The 23260-nt window shown below is 38.1% G+C and overlaps 3 protein-coding genes and 1 long non-coding RNA gene across 4 annotated transcripts; 2 read left to right on the top strand and 2 right to left on the bottom strand.

Annotated features, from left to right (window-relative positions):
• Window positions 1-1129: 1129 nt before the first annotated feature.
• Window positions 1130-4304, top strand: LOC131326160 (protein FATTY ACID EXPORT 3, chloroplastic). Its single transcript, XM_058358781.1, has 6 exons — window positions 1130-1526; window positions 2036-2435; window positions 2608-2775; window positions 3159-3205; window positions 3317-3354; window positions 3921-4304. Exons 1-6 carry the CDS (start codon window positions 1299-1301, stop codon window positions 4009-4011), a joined length of 972 nt encoding a protein of 323 aa, XP_058214764.1. The 5' UTR covers window positions 1130-1298; the 3' UTR covers window positions 4012-4304.
• A 1515-nt stretch (window positions 4305-5819) lies between these two features.
• Window positions 5820-13011, bottom strand: LOC131326161 (vacuolar-sorting receptor 1-like). Its single transcript, XM_058358782.1, has 12 exons — window positions 12289-13011; window positions 10499-11191; window positions 9860-9948; window positions 9676-9745; window positions 9507-9590; window positions 9127-9203; window positions 8945-9026; window positions 8053-8135; window positions 7847-7913; window positions 7343-7471; window positions 6999-7105; window positions 5820-6312 (listed from the first exon to the last, which is right to left on the bottom strand). Exons 1-12 carry the CDS (start codon window positions 12581-12583, stop codon window positions 6211-6213), a joined length of 1878 nt encoding a protein of 625 aa, XP_058214765.1. The 5' UTR covers window positions 12584-13011; the 3' UTR covers window positions 5820-6210.
• A 2579-nt stretch (window positions 13012-15590) lies between these two features.
• On the bottom strand, window positions 15591-22606 carry LOC131326162 (uncharacterized). The gene is made up of 5 exons (XM_058358783.1): window positions 22124-22606; window positions 19934-20864; window positions 19270-19365; window positions 18993-19129; window positions 15591-16011 (listed from the first exon to the last, which is right to left on the bottom strand). Exons 1-5 carry the CDS (start codon window positions 22351-22353, stop codon window positions 15876-15878), a joined length of 1530 nt encoding a protein of 509 aa, XP_058214766.1. The 5' UTR covers window positions 22354-22606; the 3' UTR covers window positions 15591-15875.
• Window positions 16860-19518, top strand: LOC131326163 (uncharacterized). Its single transcript, XR_009199923.1, has 2 exons — window positions 16860-17250; window positions 17351-19518. It is a non-coding gene; the product is annotated as an uncharacterized LOC131326163 (long non-coding RNA).
• Window positions 22607-23260: the final 654 nt, after the last annotated feature.

The following is a 23260-nucleotide window of genomic DNA, read 5'->3' on the forward strand; positions in this document are numbered from 1 at the left end:
AGTATATCAATACTCAATCATTACTATATCATCACTTATTGAATATGATCAATCAATTAAGCTTTCAGTCAAATGATTCTGACTATTATACTCGATTATATAGATTATTCGTCACCCTACAACTAATGGAATAGTCAAATGTCAATAATAATTACTAATTGTTATAATATCACGCTAAATGATTGCATACATCATTTCAAATAAATTATTTAAATATAATTAGGAGATTATTACAATTATATGGTTTATATTTATTATTTTTAAAAATTTATTATAAGAAACATATATACACAAAGTAAAAATTTAATGGAATATATTAACAACATTAATTGTAAGTTATTCAAAACAATAAATGAATAAATGTTTTCTCAATAATATTTGTAAAACACTTTTTAATTAAAATAATTTAATGGAATATATTAATAACATGAAATTGGAATGAAGAAATTTTTTTGGCTTAAGGATCTAGTTTCAAAAAATTGGTTTACAAATTAAATATTATTAAATTATATTTATATTTTCACCCAATATTTGATAGTCTATTACACAAATGATTAGAAAAATGACAAAAAGCAGGGTGAATAGAACAAAAAATGGTGTGAATTTATAAATTTTTAATAATTAAAAAAAATTCTGCAAAAATGTATATTTTTCCGCCCACAAATTTCATTTTCGCACCCAAATCGGCTACCTGGAGAACGAGTTAGAGAGACAAACGGCAAAAAGCGTTGAAGTATGACTTTTAGTTTTGGTAAATATGCTTTATTTTGTGGTAAATATCAGTATAAAATATAATAAGAAGAGCCAGTATTCATGGTAAGTATAATGAGTTTTTTTTTTGCCGAAAAAACGCAAAATTATCTTACTTTTTAAAAGTGATTTTGATCCAAATGCCCAAATTAACCTAAAACCAAATGGTCCATATTAATAAATGAGACATTATACCCCAATACCACGCTGAGGCATGATAGAAAAATTGACTACACGATGTCCACTACGAGATCCCCGGCCACCAGAAACACAACACCCAACCAGATTCACTGGGGCCCCACCCTGGACACGTTGCTTTGTCACGTGTCAAAAAGTGATTACTCCACATGGCAACCCCACAAAACAAAATCCTTCAGGTGAAGATGCGCATCTTATACCTAGGCGCACTTTAGAAGGCATCGCTTCGCGAACTCGGGCCGGCTTTTGTAGGTTCGTCTAAAACCCTCCCGCGCCATCGTCTACTCCGCCCACCCCTCTCTCTCTCTCTCCGAAACACTCTCAGTTTCTCTCTCTAGATTCCGTACACAATGAGTGTTAAGCTCGAGTCCTTGGCTCTTAAAAGCCCTAACCCTAGCTTGAGTCTTCTGTTCTCCAACAGAGCAACGGCGTCGCAATCTCTCCTTCGACCTCACAGGGTCTCGACTGCGGTTCGTTCAAGGGGGTTCGGCCTCCGCCTCGGCTTACTACCGCTGCATCGTCATGACTTCAGGAACCGGTCGGTGTTCGCATTCGCAGCTTCCCATGAAGAGGAATCGGTAAAGTTGAATTCTTGACTCTCCCCATTTCGTAATTTTGTGGAATTTTTATTTTCTGAGATTTATTCATAATTGCTCCATTTAGAATTGTACAAAGGCAAATTTTGGGTAATGAGCGTTCAGCGTATTTCAGCGTTAAAAGACGACTGCTGCTTTGGTATTTTTAGTATAATTACTAATTAGTATTGGAATTTCAGTTTTTCGATGAAGTTTGGCGGAACAGACAACTGTTGGATTGTTTCCATCGAGGTCTTTCATAATCGGGGGTAAAATTTAGGATAATTATAATCGGGTTTGATTTTGGGGAAGAAGATGCTTGTTTGGTAGTTAAGTAATGATTCACATAGATGCTCTTATCTTATCTTCTTCTTAACGTTCTTTCATAGGCATCCACCACAAACTCACATGGTTTGTGAGGACTGTATTCTTGAACTCTGTTTTCAGTGTTTTGATTACATGTCAAAGTGCATTCGTATTTGATGGTCTTTCCTCCATTTGATTGTTTGAAGCCTAAGGAAATTGACTTGGAGGAGGAGAAGAGTGATCTGAAAGGGGGAGCTGAAGAATCAGAAGAAGCATGGGAACAGACTCTAGCCTCTTTCAAAGAGCAAGCGTTAAAGATGCAGAGTGTGTCACAAGAAGCTTATGAATTGTACTCCAAGAAAGCCATTGTCATCTTAAAAGAAACTTCTGAGCAGTTAAAAATTCAAGCAGAAAAGGCAAGACAGGATTTAAGTGTGATTGTGAAGGAAATAAGTGAAGAGGGTAAAGAATATCTGTCCACAGCGGCAGAGAAATCCCCGGAACCAGTAAAAGATATTGTTGACACATTTGCAACAGTTGGTTCTTCTGTTAATCAAGACACAAAATTTTCTGAAGTCCCTGACTTTTTCCTTGGGATACCATATGGTATGTACCGTGTTGAGCAATTAAGCTTGACTATCAATGTTAGTAAACAAGAAATCCTAAACTTTCACTCTCAGGATTTGTATCGGTGGTTTATGCTTCTGCACTATTCCTCATCTTGAACATGATACGTAATACTTCAAGTTTCAGTAATCACATTTCTTATTCTTTGCAGGTATCCTTCTTTCATTTGGTGGCCTTCTTTCCTTCTTGGTTAGTGGAAGCATTTCTGCTATTAGGTTCGGTGTTATCCTTGGTGGTACGCTTTTGGCTTTAAGTATCTTAAGTCTGAGATCGTGGAAAAGAGGAGAGTCATATCCTCTAGCCTTGAAAGCGCAAGCAGGTTAGTGGATGGAGGAATCGTTTATTATGTAAATCATGTATCTGTTATTAACGTGACCCATATGCCGATTAATTGATCATTGAGTTGGATGGCGTCGGAACAACTGCATGTAGTTACAAACTTACAGCTTAACCACAGAGCTTGCCTTGCATGATACAACTCCAGTCATCACAAACGTATATATGAGCATAATTTTTAAAAGATACTTTGTGCAATATGTTGTGAGGCTAGCAGGTCGAGTTCCTCGTCATTACTTTTTGTAGTGTGTTTCTTACTTACAATGCCAGTACTAATAATAGAAAACAAGAAAACAGTTGGTGCCAGAACAGTTTGCTTCTAGTTATTGTGGTTAAAGTTGATTGATTGTACTGTTAATTCTGCAGCAATAGCCAGCATATTATTTTTAAGAGAGATACGCTTGCTGTTTGAGGTAAGTTATCATTCTCCTACAGTCCTACTGTTTCGATTACACCTTCTTAAGTCCTCAACAAGGATTCAACGTGTGGTATTTTCTGATGTTAATGTTTCTTAAATCTTGTAGAGACCACCAGCTACCTTTTTTTTGCCAGTCCTTCTCAGGTACTTGATTGGTTGTGCAGTTTAAAAATTATTCTATTTAGTCCATTTTGAAAAATATGGGTTCAAATGTGCTCTTGTTGCTGTGTTCAGTTTTCCTATCTTTTCAGTTGAATTTTCCACACTGTATTTCGTTTTCCTTCTGATGACCTCATATTGGGGAGTCACTTTTGAGTTGTTCCATTGCCTTACCTGATGGATTTATAGAAAAATTTAGTAGAACTGAAACTGGATTTGACCAAGGTTAATGAATTGAATAAAATTATGCTCAGGTGTGGAATATGGAATTAATCCTTCCATGGGACACTGGAAAACTGATACTATATACTAATAGCAACTTTGGATAGAATTTATCACGGTAGTTGCAGTATCATGCACACTCAGATAAATTGAGTTCTAGATGTTTCAGCACCATTGTATGTACTTAAATCCCAAACCTTAAGACTAAAAAAAATGACCCACTCCAATATCCGCTTTGATTCATGCCAGCTTGAATTAGTATGTAGACCTTTGGAGTAGCTTTTGAGAATCAATGGACATTTAACTCACAACTGGCTTTCTCCATGCAGTGGTGCGATGGCTGCGTTCTTTCTTTACAGGATCAGATTGAATGGCGGACAGACAAATGCATCAAACTTGGAAGATGGCACTGAAAATTAATGCTCTGTGGAAAAAAGCACAGTTACTACTGCAAAATGCTAGAGGAACAGGATTATGGCTTTCAGGGATCAAGCACGACCTGCCTGGTGGAAGAAGCGCAACCACCTTTCATGTATTCGAGGTGTCAGGCGATACTTGTATCTCCGAAGGAAAATTTGTTTGCGTTGTTGGAGAGTTGATATTTGAAATTGTATTCCGCTTTATGTGGGTTTGTTTTTTAGCCAAGCAGGATAGATGATTGACTTTTTGTGAAATAAATCCATCCCATCTTCCCCTTGGATGTGGATAATCTACGAATAGTGGCCTGTTTAAAATCGTGGGTGATAATGGTAGCTCCCGTCATTCAGATTATGATAATCAGCCGCTTGTATGATGTATATGAGCTGACCATCTGACCTACTTCCTAGAATGACTCGTATACATTAGGTTCTCAGTTTTCTCGGCAGGTGTAGTCTCGTATTATCAATTTGTCCTTGACTCCGGAAAGGTGAGCTAAGTATGTAGGTAGAAAGACTATGCTTTTACAGGTTTCCTGATTGCTTCTCTTGTTCTTGGCCCCCTACCTTTAGTATTTTCAGTTAGGTTATCTCGAAATTTAGCACATGTTTCTCATGTGTGATTGGCTGAAGATTGGTCTTGGAATGATTTCCTTTTGTTGACTTTGTGGAGATCAATTTGGGGCATGCGTTTGTAAGCTCAAATGGTGGCAGCATATTGGTGAGCGACTGAGCCTGATGGAGGAACTCGAACAGGTTTCCTGTATTGGTTTTGCGAGCGTTTCCTGTATTCATTTGGTGAGTCTAACTTTTGTTAGACCACATAAGTATCATTCTCTCTTTGTTGGTTGTGCGGGTTTCATTCTGGTGTTTTTTTGTGCACTACAGGTTAGAGGAGCAGATAAAAAAAAAGTTACAGGAAGATGGAAGATGAGGATGAAATTGACTCAAAAAATTCTTCTGCTCGCCTATCCCTGTGGCACAAAATTTGTTTGGACGAGCCCCAAGGATTAGTCCGGTTGGTTGGTGAGTTTACTCACACAATTGACTAGGGTTCAACTCTTGGAGTCAAACCGCAAGAAAGAAATTTTTTGTGAATTCTTAATCCCGGCATGAATGTCTTGCTTTTGACCAGACTGGGGAGCGATTAGTTGAGGAGCGCGTGAACTGGCTCAGACATCTCGAACCAAAAACAAAACAAAAAAATTTGGACCGACAATGGAATGGTACAATTTTAGTCTATTATTAGGTTATGTGCTAATGTTCAAATAAGAAGGCAATTTGAAACGTACAACCAATTTAGATTTCCCAACATCATTTAGCAGAAACAAGAAGCATGATTAAGATAATTTGCTTGACAAGATTGTTGGTTTTTTTCTATATTGCAACAAAAATTGACACAAATAATTCAAAAATGCTACAGGTACCGAAATTGGGGGACCGAAATCGGACCGACGGCCGCCGGCGGGCCGTCTCCGGCCACCGGACGGCCGATCCGAGCCGTCCAAAAATTCTAAAAAAAAAAACCGAGGGGGCCCGCGCGGGAATCAACGTCATCCGAGGTGTGTAGGGTGCTTGATCGGAGCACCCCTTTTCGTGTGTATATGTGTATATACACACGAAAAGGGGTGCTCCGATCAAGCACCCTACACACCTCGGATGATGTTGATTCCCGCGTGGGCCCCCTCGGTTTTTTTTTTTAGAATTTTTGGACGGCTCGGATCGGCCGTCCGGTGGCCGGAGACGGCCCGCCGGCGGCCGTCGGTCCGATTTCGGTCCCCCAATTTCGGTACCTGTAGCAACACCAAATAATTGATCAATCAAATAATCATCACGGCTCCTTTGATCTGTATGAACTAGGATCCATCCGTATGAACTAGGAATGTGTTCTGTGTGTTCTCTGGGCATCAACATGGACTTCTAAAAACAATAAGAAGAACCAGAAAAGAGAGGTAAAAAAAAGCATATGACCAAAAAAAACTATGCTAATTCATCATGTGCCAGTTTCAAGGAAAAGGTGCCATGTTCGGTGTTTATGTGCACGATCATGGATACATAAATAAGACTCTTTGAAAGGGGAAAAAAGCTCTCAATGGAGGAAATGAAAGAGAAAGTCGCCAGCATCCAGTAGCAGTGGAACTTTCATCTCCCGTTGTGAGTAGAGTACGTCAGTCATCTTCATACGCCTCTTCATCGATCATCTTCATACGCCTCCATGAGGAACGTGGTTTGAAAACTCCCCTTGATTACTATCCAGTGGCATGTACTGGGCCATGATTGCCCGAATCTCTGAGTCCATGTATCTCTGCACCGAATGAATCCCAATCACAATACATACAAGTGGAAATGACCCAATAACTCAATGTAAGCTCAATGGTACCGTTACCAGGGAAAAAGGAACCCAATCGGAAGCCAAATTCAAAATGTAAGCTCAAACCGTTACCAGGGAAAAAGGAGCCCAATTGGAAGCCAAATTCAAAAACAAAACAAGAAAACCCTATGTATCTGTTTTCTCACTCTCACTCCCCAAGCTTCCGCTCCACTTTAGTTAATAATCTCAGGCTCCATCATTTATGAGCTTATTCACGTAATCAAAGGATTGGTACGAAGGGGAGGGAGGTGTGCTTTTGTGCTTTGAACTTAACCTTTATGCACTGAAAGCTCACGAAGGGACACTCTTTCATTCTTTCTTTCCGAAGGTCTCATCCCTCCCCAAAAGACCAATTCTATAGAGCCACCAACCTAGTTATTAAGACAAATGAAACATCCTCTGCTCCTCGTTCTTATTTGTATGTATTTTACATTCTGTTATTGTCAGCCCCAATGACAACTGTTTTTTCCAAAATTAATCAACCATGAAAACCTCCGGCAACATTTACTTACAACCTGATTGGAAGACTCCGAAGCCTCACAGACAAGACCAACTTTAGACACACCTCAAGGGATAGAACAAAAAAATTCAACTACATGAACAGAGCAATGGAGGCATACCCGGATTCTGTACTTGTAAACTGCATATCCACCAACCCCAACAGCAGCTAAACCGAGAATAATAACCCAAATGGACCTCCAGCTAAGCTCGCTTTTAAAATCTTTACCTGCATCTCATCGTTAGAAAAAACTTAGCTGCAGAAACAAGCAAGGATAACAAGGCAACTAGAGCGCACTTCAAGTGCAATATATCATATGGAGTTCAATTTGAAAATTATCCAGAGATATGGCTAAATTTTACAGTGTCATAATCCAGCAGCCACATGATGCTATTCCAGTACCACAAATTAGACTAACTTTTACTGTTCCCTCCACCAAAAGATTGGACAGATGGTCATACTCACTTATGCATGTGTCATGTTCGCGCATGTAGAGTAAGTTGCCACTGCAGTTGCACCGATAACTGCCCCAGGTATTCTTGCATTTGCACTGGGGGCATTGGCAGGCTGACTTTTCTTCGCATTCATTGATATCTGAAAGACATTAAACAATCTGAGAAGTGAGAAGGCTTGAACTGCGTAGACACACAGCCTACCAACCTATAAATGCGTATCATCTACAAAAGGTGACTTTGACAAACCAATATAGACTAAACAATACATAGGATCCAAGCTATATATCCACTTTTTATGTGCAGGAAAAGTCTGCATCAGGCTCTAACCAAAAAGACATAAAAGGTATACATACAGAAGAAGAAAACAAATACAGAATTAGAAAAGATAAAAACATTGAACACGACTTTTCAAGCATGCTCATCAACAAGGTCCACCGAAAAATGGCATTAACCAGTCATCTCTGTATGTCTCATGATATTTATTTGTTATAACGACAAAGAAATGATGCGGTACCATCGCAAGTGTTGACTCCATCACCCTTGAATCCTAGTGGACACTTGCAACCTGTTGATTGGTCATCCTGAAAAGTCCATTAAGCACAAGTCTACAGTCAGGAGACACTACAAGAAAACCAAGTGTCAAAATATGCAACCACTCTTACGGATGAAATGTGTGCATGAGAGAAAGAGGAGGGAGGGTAGTGAGGCTGAAGCACTTACAATGCAGGCAGAATAGGTCTTGCCCTCCTGGGTGCCCCTCCAACATCCTCCATTATTCAACCCACAACGTAAAGCACCTGAGGCTGTCAAACCAAATATGCCAAAGAACGATGAAAATATAAGCTGCCTAATGATCCACTGCGTATAATTTCAACAGCCGTTACAAATTGAAATATGCCTCCTTTCTCAGAGTTTACATCCATCTTTCCGAGCCAATAGTACTTTGCACTCTATGTACAATAGTCAAAATCTTGGTGCCATTCATGAAACGAAATAGGTATGGCCACAGGATACTAGTAAACATCTTTACAACAATTTGTCCTACATCTAACACAAACTCCTTATTGCACTATTTTAGAGTTCGACCATGAATTAAATTGGAGAACTGCTTGATTTCAAGAATATCCTTACAGACATGCAGCCATCACACAATCTAATACGTGAAACAAGAAGTCAAAAAACTGTTTCGACATACGATAATTGTTTAGTGTCGCAAACAAATAACTCAAACAGTGATCCGTTTATAGGTTACAGCAACTTCACATGATAACTGTTTCACTGGATTTTTTTTCTCCAAAAGCTTATCTAGGCTCATCTAAAAATGAACTGAAATTAGAAAGAAAAAATTCACATGGAGGATTACCACGATCATCAACACATGGTGAAGGTTTTTATAGGCAGCTGATGCATTTAAATCTACCTTAAAGGCTAAAACAATATCCTGAATCCTAAATCTTGACTTTGATTTGTAGTTGATTTAGCTAAAAACGCATGAAATTCCTGCCACAATTAATCAGTGAATGACTTCATTAGCTAGATTAGTTAGACTGTTGTATCATGAGCGCCGAGCAGCATAGAAAACTTGGCTTTGTTAATTTGAATAAATATTTACCTTCACATTGAGTGTAACCATCGCCATTAAACTGTACACCCTGCACAATTGGGCATTCACACACTCTCCCTCGAAAAGTATCCTACAAGAAGTTTTTAAATATCAGAGAACCAGCATATTTATTTTGGAAAAGACACGAAAAATTATTCCACACAAGCATTCAAGCACAAATGGCTACATACCCGGCATGCAGTGATGTTGGCTGCCTTATCCTGCCAGCATCCACCATTATTTTCTAGACACTCATTTGTTTCCATATCTTCAAGAAAGAACAAGAAAAGATAAGAATCAGCCATCAAAAAACTTGCAAATACCACACAATATATACGTCTGATTGTCAAAGTACATGACCGGAGATGGTTAAAATGTAGCAGCTTAACAAAAAGTAACATCATATCACAAAAATAAAATAAAATAAATTTCTAAGATAAAATTTTATTAATCCACTCAGATATTGAATGGATTCTATTTGCTCGGCCAACGCAGACGAACAACAGTAAAAGTGAAACCTCATGCATAAAAACAATATTATAATCCTAGAAGAAATGGCGTATAATATTACCTGCACTTAAACAGATTGCAGGCTCCGTGGTCTCCAGGAAACCTGAACAGATGGCTTTCAGAACTGCACTCTTGTCCAGCTTACCTGAGAAAAGGAAGAATTACGCCACAGAAGTAGATTCATGGAAAAAGATAGCATGTATAATTATCAAAGTACAGTTTCTAAAAACCTCTATACTGTCGGTTGTTTATGACAAGCGTTGGCAATATAGTCACATCCCCACGTGTGCCTTGGCCAATCTGAGATCAGATTCCATGAAAATAAAATGCTATCAACACGATGCTCCAAGAAAGTATTGTCAAAATAAAAGGCTACAACAATCATCAGAAGAATCTGTCTCTGAGGTTTAGTACCTGTGCTTCCTGCTCAGCTTTAAGAATCGGGTTCTCTACATCTGCGGTAGGATCTCCTATGCATTTTTGAATCTCATTGACATCAACCCCTTAAAAGTTTACCAAAGAAACAATAAACTTATTTGTTAGATTAAAGTATCACAAGCCTAGAAGATAAATTACAATTATGGGATCATCAAAAAAAAAAATTACTGAGAATGCAAAGAGCTTATTTATGCGATCCTTGTTCCCATTAAAAATCAGACAAGTTATGGACATTGGATCACAAATGATGAGTGATGAGCAATGGCTGAGCTAGATAAAAATATTGCAAGTTGTGGAAGGCCGAAAGAAATTCTCTCTACAAACTTCAACCACTCAAACAAACATTGCCACAGTCGACTATACAAAAGTAATACAGGAGTTACATTTCAATAATCAAGACTAAGAAAGCAACTTCTAAGCTACTAGTTGGTTAAAGAGTACCAAGAAATGGGATGCACTCTTATCACAGCCAACAAATGAAGATTTGGGCATAGGATGGAATTTCTAGTATAATATTTCAAGCGCTGTTAACCAAATTTGAGCAAACATAAACTAGTGCAAAAGCAAAGATGATGAAATAATAAAACATTCAGAAAATGTGAATCGATAACATACCAAGTGATTTGATAACTTCATTTGCACAATCGTCGTTGTACTTCTTATCCTTCATAGGGCACCGAATTTCAAAATCGGTCACGTAATCCCACCAAAGCCATGGTTTTCCAGTATCATTTGTCACCTTAAAAAAGCAAGCTTCACGCAAATTCTGAACTACAACATCTTTCCCATCATACCCTGTGGTGAAGTCCTGCTCAGGATCAGGAGCACAATATCTTCCATGGTTGATACACTGAGACTGGCACTGTTTGCTCAAGAGGAAAGCCTCTGGGCAATACCAAGTTATGTAGTGCGGGGTAAACTGAGTGTACCCATTCTTTTCAAGAATCTGAGCTGCTCCTTTGAAACTCTTGACAAATTCAATCTGACTGTCACATTTAGGACCACACTCATCATTGCTATTCGTCCAGAACTCATATTCAACCCGCTCATCAGGATGCGGAAGAGCCTCTCTCCAGTCAAGACTAATCTTGACCATCTCACCACTCGATAAGGCTTTCTTGATGTTATCCCCCAAAGTTTTGGTAATAAGTGCAGAGGGGATGGTTATATTTTGCAGATAATCTGCCTGCTTATTCTCATCTTCTGGGGTGTCCATGGTTATCAAAGGCTCGACCCGGTCGTCCAAAACTAGCAGAGCTGCTGCTCCACCATTCTGTGCATTCCATGCCTTCAAGGTGAAGTAACAATCTGGGAAAACAGCAGCTTTTAAATAAAGAACGAAGATGACTACATGGTTCATGCACATCATAAAAACAGTTGCATGGAAGTAGATAGTCACAGCTGATAACTTGTTACCCATGCTAGTTACATGAAAGGAAAACCTACACAGTAATAATAAAATATGCATATATACAAGAGTAAGAGACATTTGGATTGGAAACTATCAGTCTTAAAAATAGGGCCATACTTCAAATCTTCTTCATCTACCACCAAATTTCTAACACTCCCAATTTGTTGCGCTACATGGAAAGAAAATAGACTGACAAAGCTTGAATATAATGCAAAGACATCATTAATGCAGATCAGCCACGGAACCCTAAACCAAATACTTCAACTATGGATCATAACCTTGTGAGACGTCCATATGTGTCCTTCAAAGACGTAAACAAAGGTTGGCTACCGGGGGCCATGCCACCCCCAATTTGAAAAAACCTATAATTAACTAAGATTTTTTAACATACAAGACTTATATGTTAGCCCCATAATTTGTCATATACAAGAGAACTTAAATAGGAGTTACAAACTTGGATCACTTTTTCACACGTTTCTTTCTCCTTTGGGACAACAGGCCCACCACTCATTTCTCTCTCATACCACAAAAAGAAACTCACCAATCACCTCAATTTTTCTCTCCACCGGGTATAAACCTTAAAATTTTAAATTTTTTGTCCGCGTATATGAAATCCTGGTTCCGTCCTTGGTCTTTCCTTAACAAATATAACTCCGAAAAGTCCAAGATAATACCCCAAAAAACAAACAAAAATGTAACAATCAATAATTCTTTTTTTGGAAGCAATTTGCAGAGACATAAGCTTCGTTACATATTTTCATCAACCATAATCATATTTACAACCACATCCAATCGTTACGTAACAATGCAGTCAATCCTTGTTTATTTGGAAAGATTACATGACATAAAACCATTTTTCCCTTTTGTGGATGGATTACACATCATCTAAAACAAAGACTGTAAATTGAATACTACAAACCTCTAAAAAGTAAACAGTATCTTTTCAGCAACGTCGAAATTTATTAACTCTAAAAAGAAAAGAAAGTAAAAATACCTCCTCGATCGGCAAGAAGGAAGATTGGGAGGCCACCAGGCTTGGATTTGAAAGAGAGATCGAAATCAACGAAGCTCTGACATGCCTTCTGATTTGCTTTTGGGAAAATCACCTGACCAACTAAGGTTCCTCCATACTTAGGAACCCCAAAATTCCCAATTGCACATTCGTAAACATCTTTCAATGAATCCGGTGAAGTCACCCTCAAGCTGTTCTTCTCCACCACAAACTTACCCAAACAAGACCCACACACAATAAACCAAACGCAAACCAAAAATCCCAGCTTTTCCCTCATGGTTTCGAAGAAAAAACCCGAGTATACAAAACCCAGATTCTAATTACGCGATCCAAATCTCAAAACTAAATGGAAAAAAAAAAAACAAACTTTACACGAAATTATGTTAAACCCAGATCACAGTCATTAATGATCAGAGCTTAAATTCACTTATTCCTCAGTAATTGTATTGGGTTTTCAGCTAAATATGACAGAACCAATAAACTGGAGTTGGGTGTTCGGAAAACAAGAAATCTGATCTGAGAGGAAAAAACTAAGCTTGATGGCTTTGGAGAGTCTATACACAACCTTATTTTGAGTTGACTTTTTGGAATTGTTAAATAAGGAGGCAATACAGGACCCGTCACTTGGAAGTTATTGGAGATCTAAACCGCCATTGATGAGGAGACCTCCTTAATCATTAAGTAAAGATAGGGGTTCTATGAAAGAGAGTGACAAAACAAAAACGCCTTTGGTTTTTAAATCGGGATAGATCAAAATGGACGGTTCAGATGTAATTGGGGTAGGATTAAGTGTGAAAAGAATACAGAGTGCTCTGGTCGCGCCTTTTTAAAATGACCGAGCCCTGTTGGGTTTTGTGAAAACGTTGACGTTTGACCAGGCAAAGCCTCTTTGCATGTGGATCACGTATCCATCTGGTGATTGGATTTCTCACCTCAGATCGGAATATATTTATTTATTTACTCTAGTAAAAAAAGGCTCCTTCTTCTCCTTCCTTTTTTTTTTTTCTTTTATTTGTTATCACTTCCTCAAGGGATATTGTGTGTAAAGATATGAGTTTAATATATTTGAGTGAATAAGAGAACCTTAACAGAGCTCAATAGAAAAATAATAATTTATGTAGCCGATCCCAATTAATTAAGACATAAAACTCGATTTGGTTTTGTTTGATTTGGTTATTTGTTATCACCTCCTTAGGGGTCATACTTCATTTCTTAAAAGTTTTTAGTACATATTTTTAAGAAGAGTTCATATTATGCACCGAGCATTAAAATGCAAATGGGGACCTTCTCAAAAAAATAATAGAGATCTTTAATTTGATTCGTAAAAATAAAAAAGGACGCAGGAAAGTAGTTTTTTTTTTTTTTTTCTGATTCAAATATGGCATACTATCTTTGCTACACAGAATGGTAGGAGTACTGTATTTAAATTTAAGTAATGTTTATTGGATCATATACTGGAACTATTCTCTCTCTCGCTCTCTCTCTCTCTCTCTCTCTCTCTCTCTCTCTCTCTCTCTCTCTCTCTCTCTCTCTCTCTCTCTCTATATATATATATATATATATATATATATATATATATGTATATGGACCGGATAGGCCCCGTTCCGGAAACGGAAATAAGTACTTATTTTTTAAGAAATCAATTTCAAGCTAAAAAATCATGTGTTTACGTAAATAATTTTTCTATCAATATGGATCTTATTTGACAGATATCATTGAGATCTTTTATACAGTGAAAAAAATTGAAAAATAATTTTTCATTTATATTATTTTTGAGTTTGAAAATGTGAAATAAGTACTTATTTTTTAAGAAGGTGTTCTGGAACGGAGAGCAGCAAGCTTAGGAGTTAGGAGAAAGGTTTTAATGTTGGGTTGCAATTTGGAATTAAAGAAACTTCCACAGACGAGAGAGAAAACCTGCGGAAACTTCTTTTGTTTCCATTCGCATGTCGCGCACGTGTGACTCACGAAGCCCACGTGGAGTTAGAGTATCGCTTCATGCACCTTTTTTAAATTTTTTTTTAAAATCATACATTTTGTTTTTTGTTTTTGCTTTCTAACATTTGTTTGTTGGCAAGATCACAAAAGAAAAGAAAAACATTTGTTTGTTGGCAGCCATGTTTCAAAGGAAAAATAATTCACCGCCGCACGGCCAAGGACATGCCCCAATCCTTTTTCCATCACACATCTTCTTCTTAATATAAACTACATTTGTTCATTTCTATAAAAAAAAAAAAAAAAAGAAAACACTTTTTCTCGAAAATCAATTCACTTATTCTCAAATATTTGAAGCGCAGGATTTAGCCCGAAAAACCCTCATGGACCCCTTGTGTACCAATTTTTTAAAGATTAAAAGCAAGGACTTTGCAGTTTCTTATAAATCTAATTCATTAGAATTCCACCAAATAGAAAGAAGAATCACAAATCTCCATAACCATGAAGTACAAATATAGATAAAGCCATAAAATCAGAAAATCCAATTTAATATCAACGGCAGAGTCCTGTGCACTATAAAATTAAAAAGCCTGACAAGAGAGCCATATGTGATTTTAATATGGTGATTAAAAAAAAATTACACTAGAAAGATAGTTGTACTACTAAATACTGTAAGAGCTATCAACAAAATATAGTAGTTTGCATTAGAAATATCAAAGCACGTTTGGCTGATCAATAAAATTAAACAAAATAATAAGCTCGTTTCATTTTGATTTGATTAATTAGGTGAACATATGGAAATCCAATTCAATATCTCATCCACGTTCGACAGCCTCTTCTGCAAATTTATGTAGCTGGTATTAGCAGAGACCTTCATGTCCGCAGTGTAGGAGAGGAGAATGCCGGCATCCGTTTAATAGGACTCAAATTGTGTCTCGTTTGATACGTTTTAGTGTTATAGGTTGAAGGGATATATATTCATAAATAGATCGGGATTGAAATCGATAGTGAAGAGGGATTAATAGTGAACTTAGCAAATATATTCTCATTATACAAAAGATTCTCTTTTGATCTTTACCCTAGACCAGAATCCACTACCATGGAGCAACACCTGTATCCATACCCACAAGAATGCCATAAGATGGCCCCTTGTTAAGCTATAAAACCAAACTCATCGTTAACCGTACTTAATAACTCGATCTACTGTATTTGCATTACGAAAAATAGCTCAAAGCCTTCGGCCAGCAGATAAACCAGCAGCACCTAGGCGAAAGACACAGCTTGTCTTAAGCGAAATGAGGGTATCATGAATTCTATGATAATGATGTATCGCACATTTGGGAAATATGTAAAGCAAGAAGTAAGCTTCATTCCACTTTTATATGCTAATCCCGAATAGATACACGAGTTCAAACATAGCTATCATTTCTCTCTACCATATTGAATAAAGAAAGCTGCACATGGGCTGTATGATTCCACTATCAAGTTCATTGGAGTTAATTGTAGTAAACCTTCCACGCTTTCATTTTCACATGCGACACAGAATGTATAACCACGACGAAAGGCAGATTGCTATACAAGCAAGCACAGCTTCAATGAGGCAATTCACCTTTCCAGAGGCACAGGCTAAACAGTTATTCTCGCTTATCCTCCTCCAGACCTTCCCTGAGCCCAGTTACAGGATCTGTTGCACCAGTTACCTTCACTCCACTTGCAAGTGAGATGGCCTCCTCATCAAAGTCTTCCCCTGCTTCTCCTGGATATGCATACCTGAAATTCACACCCACCAAATTTACACATCAGCAAAACAGCAATGATTCTTGTTTGGTCCACATTCATAGACTGCATTTCACTAGGATCAAAAGAGAGGAACAAAAAGTTTGCTCCAATATTGTGTGTGTTCCATTCAAGTAGGGCCATGTAAGTCTCAGTGTCCATCACCCCTCCAGAAGCTAGACCCTTTGTTAATATGGTGCTTGGGTTTACACTATTTCATCGTATGTCCATATGCTGTAATAGAAAACAAAAAATATGTTCCACCTAAACGAGCCTTTTGAGCCACCATGTCTCCAAAAGTTGGCCCCTCTACATGCCATTTGTAGATTTGGACTACTTTGGTCCTTGGTGTAGCCACATGCGAGAGTGTAGAATGAATGTTTTGGACCTTTTGGTGGCTGCTTATGGAGGAGTGATAGACTGCAGTTTTGGAGTAGACAGTGTGGGAAGGACTTCTAAGGCAGGGCCTGATTAACATGGGGCGGGTGCTTGGAAAGATTTAACCAATTGTCATCAGGTTTCAGTAACCACATAAATTTGAGCTTGGAGATGGCATTCAAATTCAGCTTTGACATGATTTCTTGTGCAGGGATGTGCCTATTTCAGTAGCTTTCCCAGACTTTTTCCGTGGAGGATTATCCCAGGATCATTGGCCAGAGAGGGATTTAGGAGCCTTTATTTTCTAAGACATTGCAGGATTGGGAGCCGGAGGTAGTGATTGAGTGCTTTTGAGCTTCTCTATGGCATTGTTGTCCCACCTACCAAGGAGGACAGGTCGAGGTCGAGGCGCAGGAATGGAGTCTTCACGGCTGGAAATGGAACTGGAAGAAACATCCTAGAATGATATAGCACCCTTGTGCATCATGTGGTGTTTGTGCACAGAGAGAGGTTACATTTCTTAAGGATCCTTCCAAATAACTGATAAGCAAGGAGGGGAACAATTATATGACAATGAAGACTAGTGAACAAAGTGCCTATATCTTAAGGATCAGGATCAGGATCAGTATCAAAATGTGAATGGAAAGTGCTAAGCCATCGATGTATCTGTTCATTAATAATGGTCAAGGAAAGGAAGTAGGGAGCCTATTCAATTCTAAATGAGGTCCTAAATATGCATGTTTATAGAAAAGAGAGTTGTCGACAATTATGCATGTGTATCCACGTATATACTATCTGCCTACAGGCTACAAGTACATGCACTTGCATTTGTATCCACCCACCACCGCCACTTCAGTTAATGCTTGGACGCATGTGTATCCACGTATATACTATCTGCCTACAGGCTACAAGTACTTGCACTTGCATGTGTATCCACCCACCACCGCCACTTCAGTTAATGCTTGGACCATGGCTAAAATGCTGGCAGGGGCCCAAGCTTAAGATCTAGAACGTAGTTCTGTTAACAATTACTTGTCACCAAATGGAAAATAACTAGGTCTTTTCCAATCTACAGTTCTTAGGGCCCCGTTCAGTTGCCAGAAAAGTACAGGAAAGGATGAGAAAACTAACTTTCCCATAACTTTTATAGTGTTCAGTTGCCAGGAAAATTATGGGACCCACACTTCTAAGTTTTCCTGCATGATTACTTTTCCACAAAACTGATCCGGCCATTTTGGCAAGATTTTCTGTCGTGGGAAAATGGATCTATAGCGCCAAAACACTTTTACTCACAAAAAATGGCGCCAGAACAAGGACTTTTTGTTTTGGCGGCTTCTAGCTTCCCATTAATATAGTTGCAGCATCTTGGAATTCAACCCTGCAAAACTCTCCATCTCAAGTCAATTTTTTTGGCTTTTAGCCTTTGTCCTTTTCAAGGTTAGTGTTTCTCTCTCTTTTCTTTGATTTCTCTAGTTTAATATTGCTAATAAGAACATACTCCATATATATACATATAGTTCTCGTTTTGACTGAAGCTTTCAAGGAAATCGAAGGGTTAAATCAAGATAGCATTGCTGAAGCTTTTGAGAACCTTTTGCATGATGAAGTTAAACCGAAGGCATTTATGACGTATTCCGTTCAGATGCGAATTAGGTTCTTAGAAAGGCACTTTGATATTTACGTGAGCAACTACTATGGTGCTTTTTGAGATAATTGTTTTGTGGAAGAAGACTGGTAGTATATTTTTTTGGAAGTATTTAATTATCTTGTCATTAGTTTTCAGTTTTGTTTTGTACTAACTAATAATCAGTGGATTTTTTTATTGCCAACTAATCAAGCACGGTTGTTTAACATTTTTTACGACTGATTATCAAAGGATGTCAATTTGAATAGGGGATTTGCATGACCATTCAAAGGATAGCCAATTGAATAGAGAATTGCAAGTCAATTTTTCCATTTCATGTTAAGGCTTTGCATTAGATAAAATAAATGTTCCGTATGTGTTAGTTTTTGAAATATGGTAGCCAATTATTTAGCTCTCAAAGTTACTTTTATTTAAAAAATTAGCCATGAGAATAAAAATAAAGAAATTTCTCATAAGTGTCTTTTTCCTGGCAAATGAACAACTAAACTTTAGTTTTCCTGCAAATTCTTTGGTCAAATGAACACTCCCAGGAAAATAGATTTCTTATTCTTTTACTTTACTTTACTTTACTTCACTTTTCTTGAGAACAACTTTCCTGCATAACATTCTTGGCAACTGAACGGAATCTAGAGATTTACCATGTCAGAAACCTCATTCCCGTGTCCACCTTGACACTTGTTATGCACAGTAAATAGGTAATACCATGCTGCTCAGTGGGGTGCGACATTGCCAAATCCACATACGAAGCCTAATGTTTCTTCACAATTATGACATTCTTGCTAGGTGTAGCCATCTACCAAACTCGGATTTACGTTCATAGTGTTCTGTCACAAACAACTAGGCCTGGAACTACTGTTAATGTGATAAAACATCAGTAACCAAACAATTCAGATACTTCAGGAATTTGCACATAACATAACAGTGAAAGAGATGTCAGTGCAATAGCAAGTACCTGGTGGGGTTACTTGAAGGAGCCCAAAGTACACATATCACCACTAAGAGGAAGAATGCTAGAAGAGTCCAAAAAGCTGGAATTACCCAGGAAATTTGCCACAGCTCACTTAATGGATCACTTGCATTGAAGTACAACTGAGCCAACATGAGTCAGTAATCAGCATTCATAAAAGATGAGTCAGATGACGGTGAATAAACACCAGACCAGTTTTCTTCTACTGTGCAGATCTATGAAACTATGATTATGCGACATATTAGTTTAACCAAAACACTACCTCGTAGCCTATCCAAGCAATAGAAAGCAGCACAAATACAGCAAGGGAGTTCGTAAACTTCCGATATAGCTCAAGTTTGGCCATGCTTCTCCGCATCTGCATGCAAAAGAGACAGGAAAGGGAGAGCCACAGAAGAATCAGTGGCTGTATCATCCACAGAAAACAAATTTTCTGGTACTCCATTAACCACCTTGTCATTAAGGCCCCAAAAATTCAAGGAATGTGACAAAAGAGTAAGAGTATTTTCCCGACAAACGAACAAACCAATTGAAGTTAGCCCAAATGCTTTCAGCAAATTAACTCACTAATTTTGTAGAAGCAGTTGAATTCTTAGTTCAAGCACTCAATCCCGCTGTCATTCGAACAGTTGGAGAAAAAACAAAAAGATTCACAATATCCAAGTCATGCATCAAGAAAATTACATGAGTAATGGGCTCAATTTGACAAATTTTAAGATACTCATATCACTACCAATGCGGTAAATTTACTTGCGTAATCAGATTGCCAACCAACAAACAAACACAAATGCATGATGCCCAATCACCATGTGCCAAGACACATCTACACAAACAATCCTACAACCCATGTCTAGTAGATAAACAACACTGATAAAGAGTCCAACTAGATGAAACTCAATAGGACGTGGAGGCTTAAGAGAGAATACCTGAAGTTTCTCCAATGTTTTGGATAATGAGGAAAAAATCCACAAAATAAACCAAGCATCCAAGAAAGCAACAGGAAGCACCAAGTATATCTTAGCTTTTCCCGAGAAATCATTGATGTTCCCCAAATGTTCCACAAGCTCAAGAGCCTCAGAGGCAATAAAATAAATGAGACCGAGAAGAAGTACTCTTGAGGTTACACCACCAAGGGTAGGCTTCACTACACCATAGCCCATTGAAACCACCAACAGAAGTAAGCGAGACAAAGTCTTCTTAACAGCACTAATGGTTACTGCCCACAGCGTGATTCCCATCGGTCTGCTTCCCGTAGCATTTAAATTTGCATACTCAAAATACCAGAGAGCTGTTTCACACATTCCAAGAGCAATGACTGCCGTAATGTGGTAGTGCAGCTGTATAATGTCCTTCCAGAATTGTACAAACCGCAAAAACCACACTAGACCAAGTGCAAGATAAGCTAAAGACACGACTCCATAGAAAGTCATCAAAGGGACCATCTTCCCCGGTAAATAACCTTCTGGGTTCCTCCACACAGTCCTACCGCTAATGGTTGTGCCCTTGAGCTGTGGATCGCAATACATGAAATAAAGATAGTACATTCCAGTACTATTTATTTCAACAGATTGAGCCATCATCTTAGCTTCTGGATTATTTCCTTCAAAGAAGGTTTGAATGCGTTTAGGCCCCTCGGGGTTGTCTACGTTTTGAATAATAACCTCCCCTACCTTGCAGGATCCATCACGGGAAAGTTCTGGGGTGCAACATATTACATCAGACTTTATAAAAGCACCTCCAATCTTTTCCCTGTCTTTTACCTCAAGTATAATAGCTTCAACCAATCCAGTCTTACTCTGCATCTCATTCAGTTTATCGCTTGACTCTTTCGTTCTCACGAAGAGGACATTTTCAAATCTGCAAGTTATCAATCAATAGTAAGATCTGAGAGAAATAACAAAGCGAGAATCTAGAGATAAAAGTGCAGGAGTAATATTTAGGAGATCAGAAACTTCTGCACTATTAATCTAGATTAGGGAACATTTGGGGAAAAACAGCTATTGTAGTTTCTGAATTTTAGTCGTTAGCTCCATAGTCATACCTTTGGGGGTTCTCATATCTTTCATTTTCCAAAAGAGTTCCGGTCTTTTGTATTGAATTCAATTGAAACAGCAATTGCATACCAATTGCAAGACAGAGAGTATCAATCCATACAAAACAGCAAAAATTACAGGAAACATATAAGCCATGGTCCTCTAAAAAAACAAAGACTGCTACCTCCCAATCGAGAAGCTATGGCCTATGGCATGATTAGTTTCCTAAGGAGATCATCTCCATGTCAAATTTCACACATTCCTTTCATACTTTAGCTTTATTTGAAATAGATCAAGCTTCCCCTACTCCTGATAATCATGTGTTTTAACCCAATTAAAGAAAAAGGAAACTGTTGTGCATCGTGGAGATTATTCTCAGAGGTCGGGTTCGGTCTAGCTTCAGCCAGCAAACAGGGAGTAGTTTATAGACTTGGCAGTGGCCAGTAAGATAATGTGCAATTGCCCAGTAAATGCAGGTTATGGTTTAAAAGTGTACCCTGATCAGTTAATGATCAAAGATTGTTTCCACCTAGTAATTTATGAAACGATTTAGTCTTCTTTCACGAAAAATCCAATTCTTTATGACATGAACCATAAATCATAACCCCCACAGGGCTATTTGAAGTATAAAAAGGAATCCGCATATTAACTAACAAATTGTCAACTATACAACTACAGCTTGAGGAAAACATTTATCGAACCTTTTTGGAGGCATATTATACTCTGATCACATTTCATGACATGGAAGTTCAGTTTCAAAACTTCAGGAGTCAGGGCAGGACATCAAACTCTACCTCCCTAAGGCATAAAAAATCAACATATTCATGCCGGTAAAGGAAATACCATATACACAACAAAATCAAAATCGGCATCAGAAAATGACAGCAGGAGATGAAAACAAGTCCATTTTACAGGATCATGCAACTCAATCTCCTACCATTAGCTACCTCTTGACTCAATTCCATCAAATTCCCAACATTTAACACACAAACAAACTAATAAAAAAAAGAATGAAAGTGATGCAAACAAACGACTAAAATTAGTTAAACAAGATTAGAGCTTTAGGTGAGAAAATTTTGATACCTAATGGAAGATTTGCCCTTGGAGGGATTATCGTCCGGGGCAGCGGGGGATGAATCGAGGGACTTGGAAGCGTAGAGGCCCTCGCTACCTCCGTGGAAGAAGAAGGCATTGGACTGTGGGATGAAGGCTTCCTTACGATACTCGTGAATCGAAGCACTCGCCTGTGTGATTGAATCCAGAATGTACAGGAACCCCAATATAAACCCTAGCCAATAACTTCCGCGTTTCATCTCTCTCTCTCTCTCTCTCTCTCTCTCTCTGGGTGTGTGCGTTGGACGGACGGCGGAGGGAAAACGCCGAGGGGGAAAAAGACAGTGATGAGAGTTTAGGAACAACCCGGTGTGCGATCACGAAAGTAACGTGTAAACCTTACTCAGCTGAACTGACGGAAACGGCGCCGTATCGTAACGATAAGAATTCTTCCTTTTTGAGACACTACGCTTGATGTGTCGAGAAGCTGCTCGCGACGTCAGTTAGGTCCGGCCCGGCTAACTTTTTATTTTCGACTTTTGCCGCTGTTATTTTGCTTACTTTGCATATCAGATTTGAGTCAAAATTTTATATTATTTCGCTTGTTTCAACTAGAAAAATTGAAAAAACAAAAAATACAGACCAAAGATGAAAAAAAATTATATAAAACGAAGGAAAGACTAAAAAGAAAGGAAAAGTAGAGGTCGAAATGATTATATCTTGCCATGTAGGCGGTAAAATAAACTGGGGTATAATATGGTGATCTAAGACTGCTAAAAAATATTGTTTAGACCAAAGCTATTGTCCTTTTTTTTAATTTCTTGTGAGTGAAACTAAATAGAGTATATGTTTTACTACATGCAGCAAAGATAATTATTGAGCATAGAAATTGACTCTTCTAGGTTCTGGAAAACTGAAAAACATGTTGACAGCACATATAATTTCGATATTCTTGTAAAAAAGTTATACTCAGCTTTATAACTTAGGAAAATATACATGTTAGTAAATTTATATATATAAGGATTAAGTGCTTACCATCTTATCAAAACCCGCAGGTAATAATAATTGCGCAACTGTATTTTCTTATACTAAAGCGTAGCAGACTCCAAGCTCCACGGTTCGACCCACATGGGTAAGATGCTGGTCCACGACCAACAATATAAATTT

This window comes from Rhododendron vialii, chromosome 5a, assembly GCF_030253575.1.
Source record: "Rhododendron vialii isolate Sample 1 chromosome 5a, ASM3025357v1".
Classification (NCBI taxonomy): domain Eukaryota; kingdom Viridiplantae; phylum Streptophyta; class Magnoliopsida; order Ericales; family Ericaceae; genus Rhododendron; species Rhododendron vialii.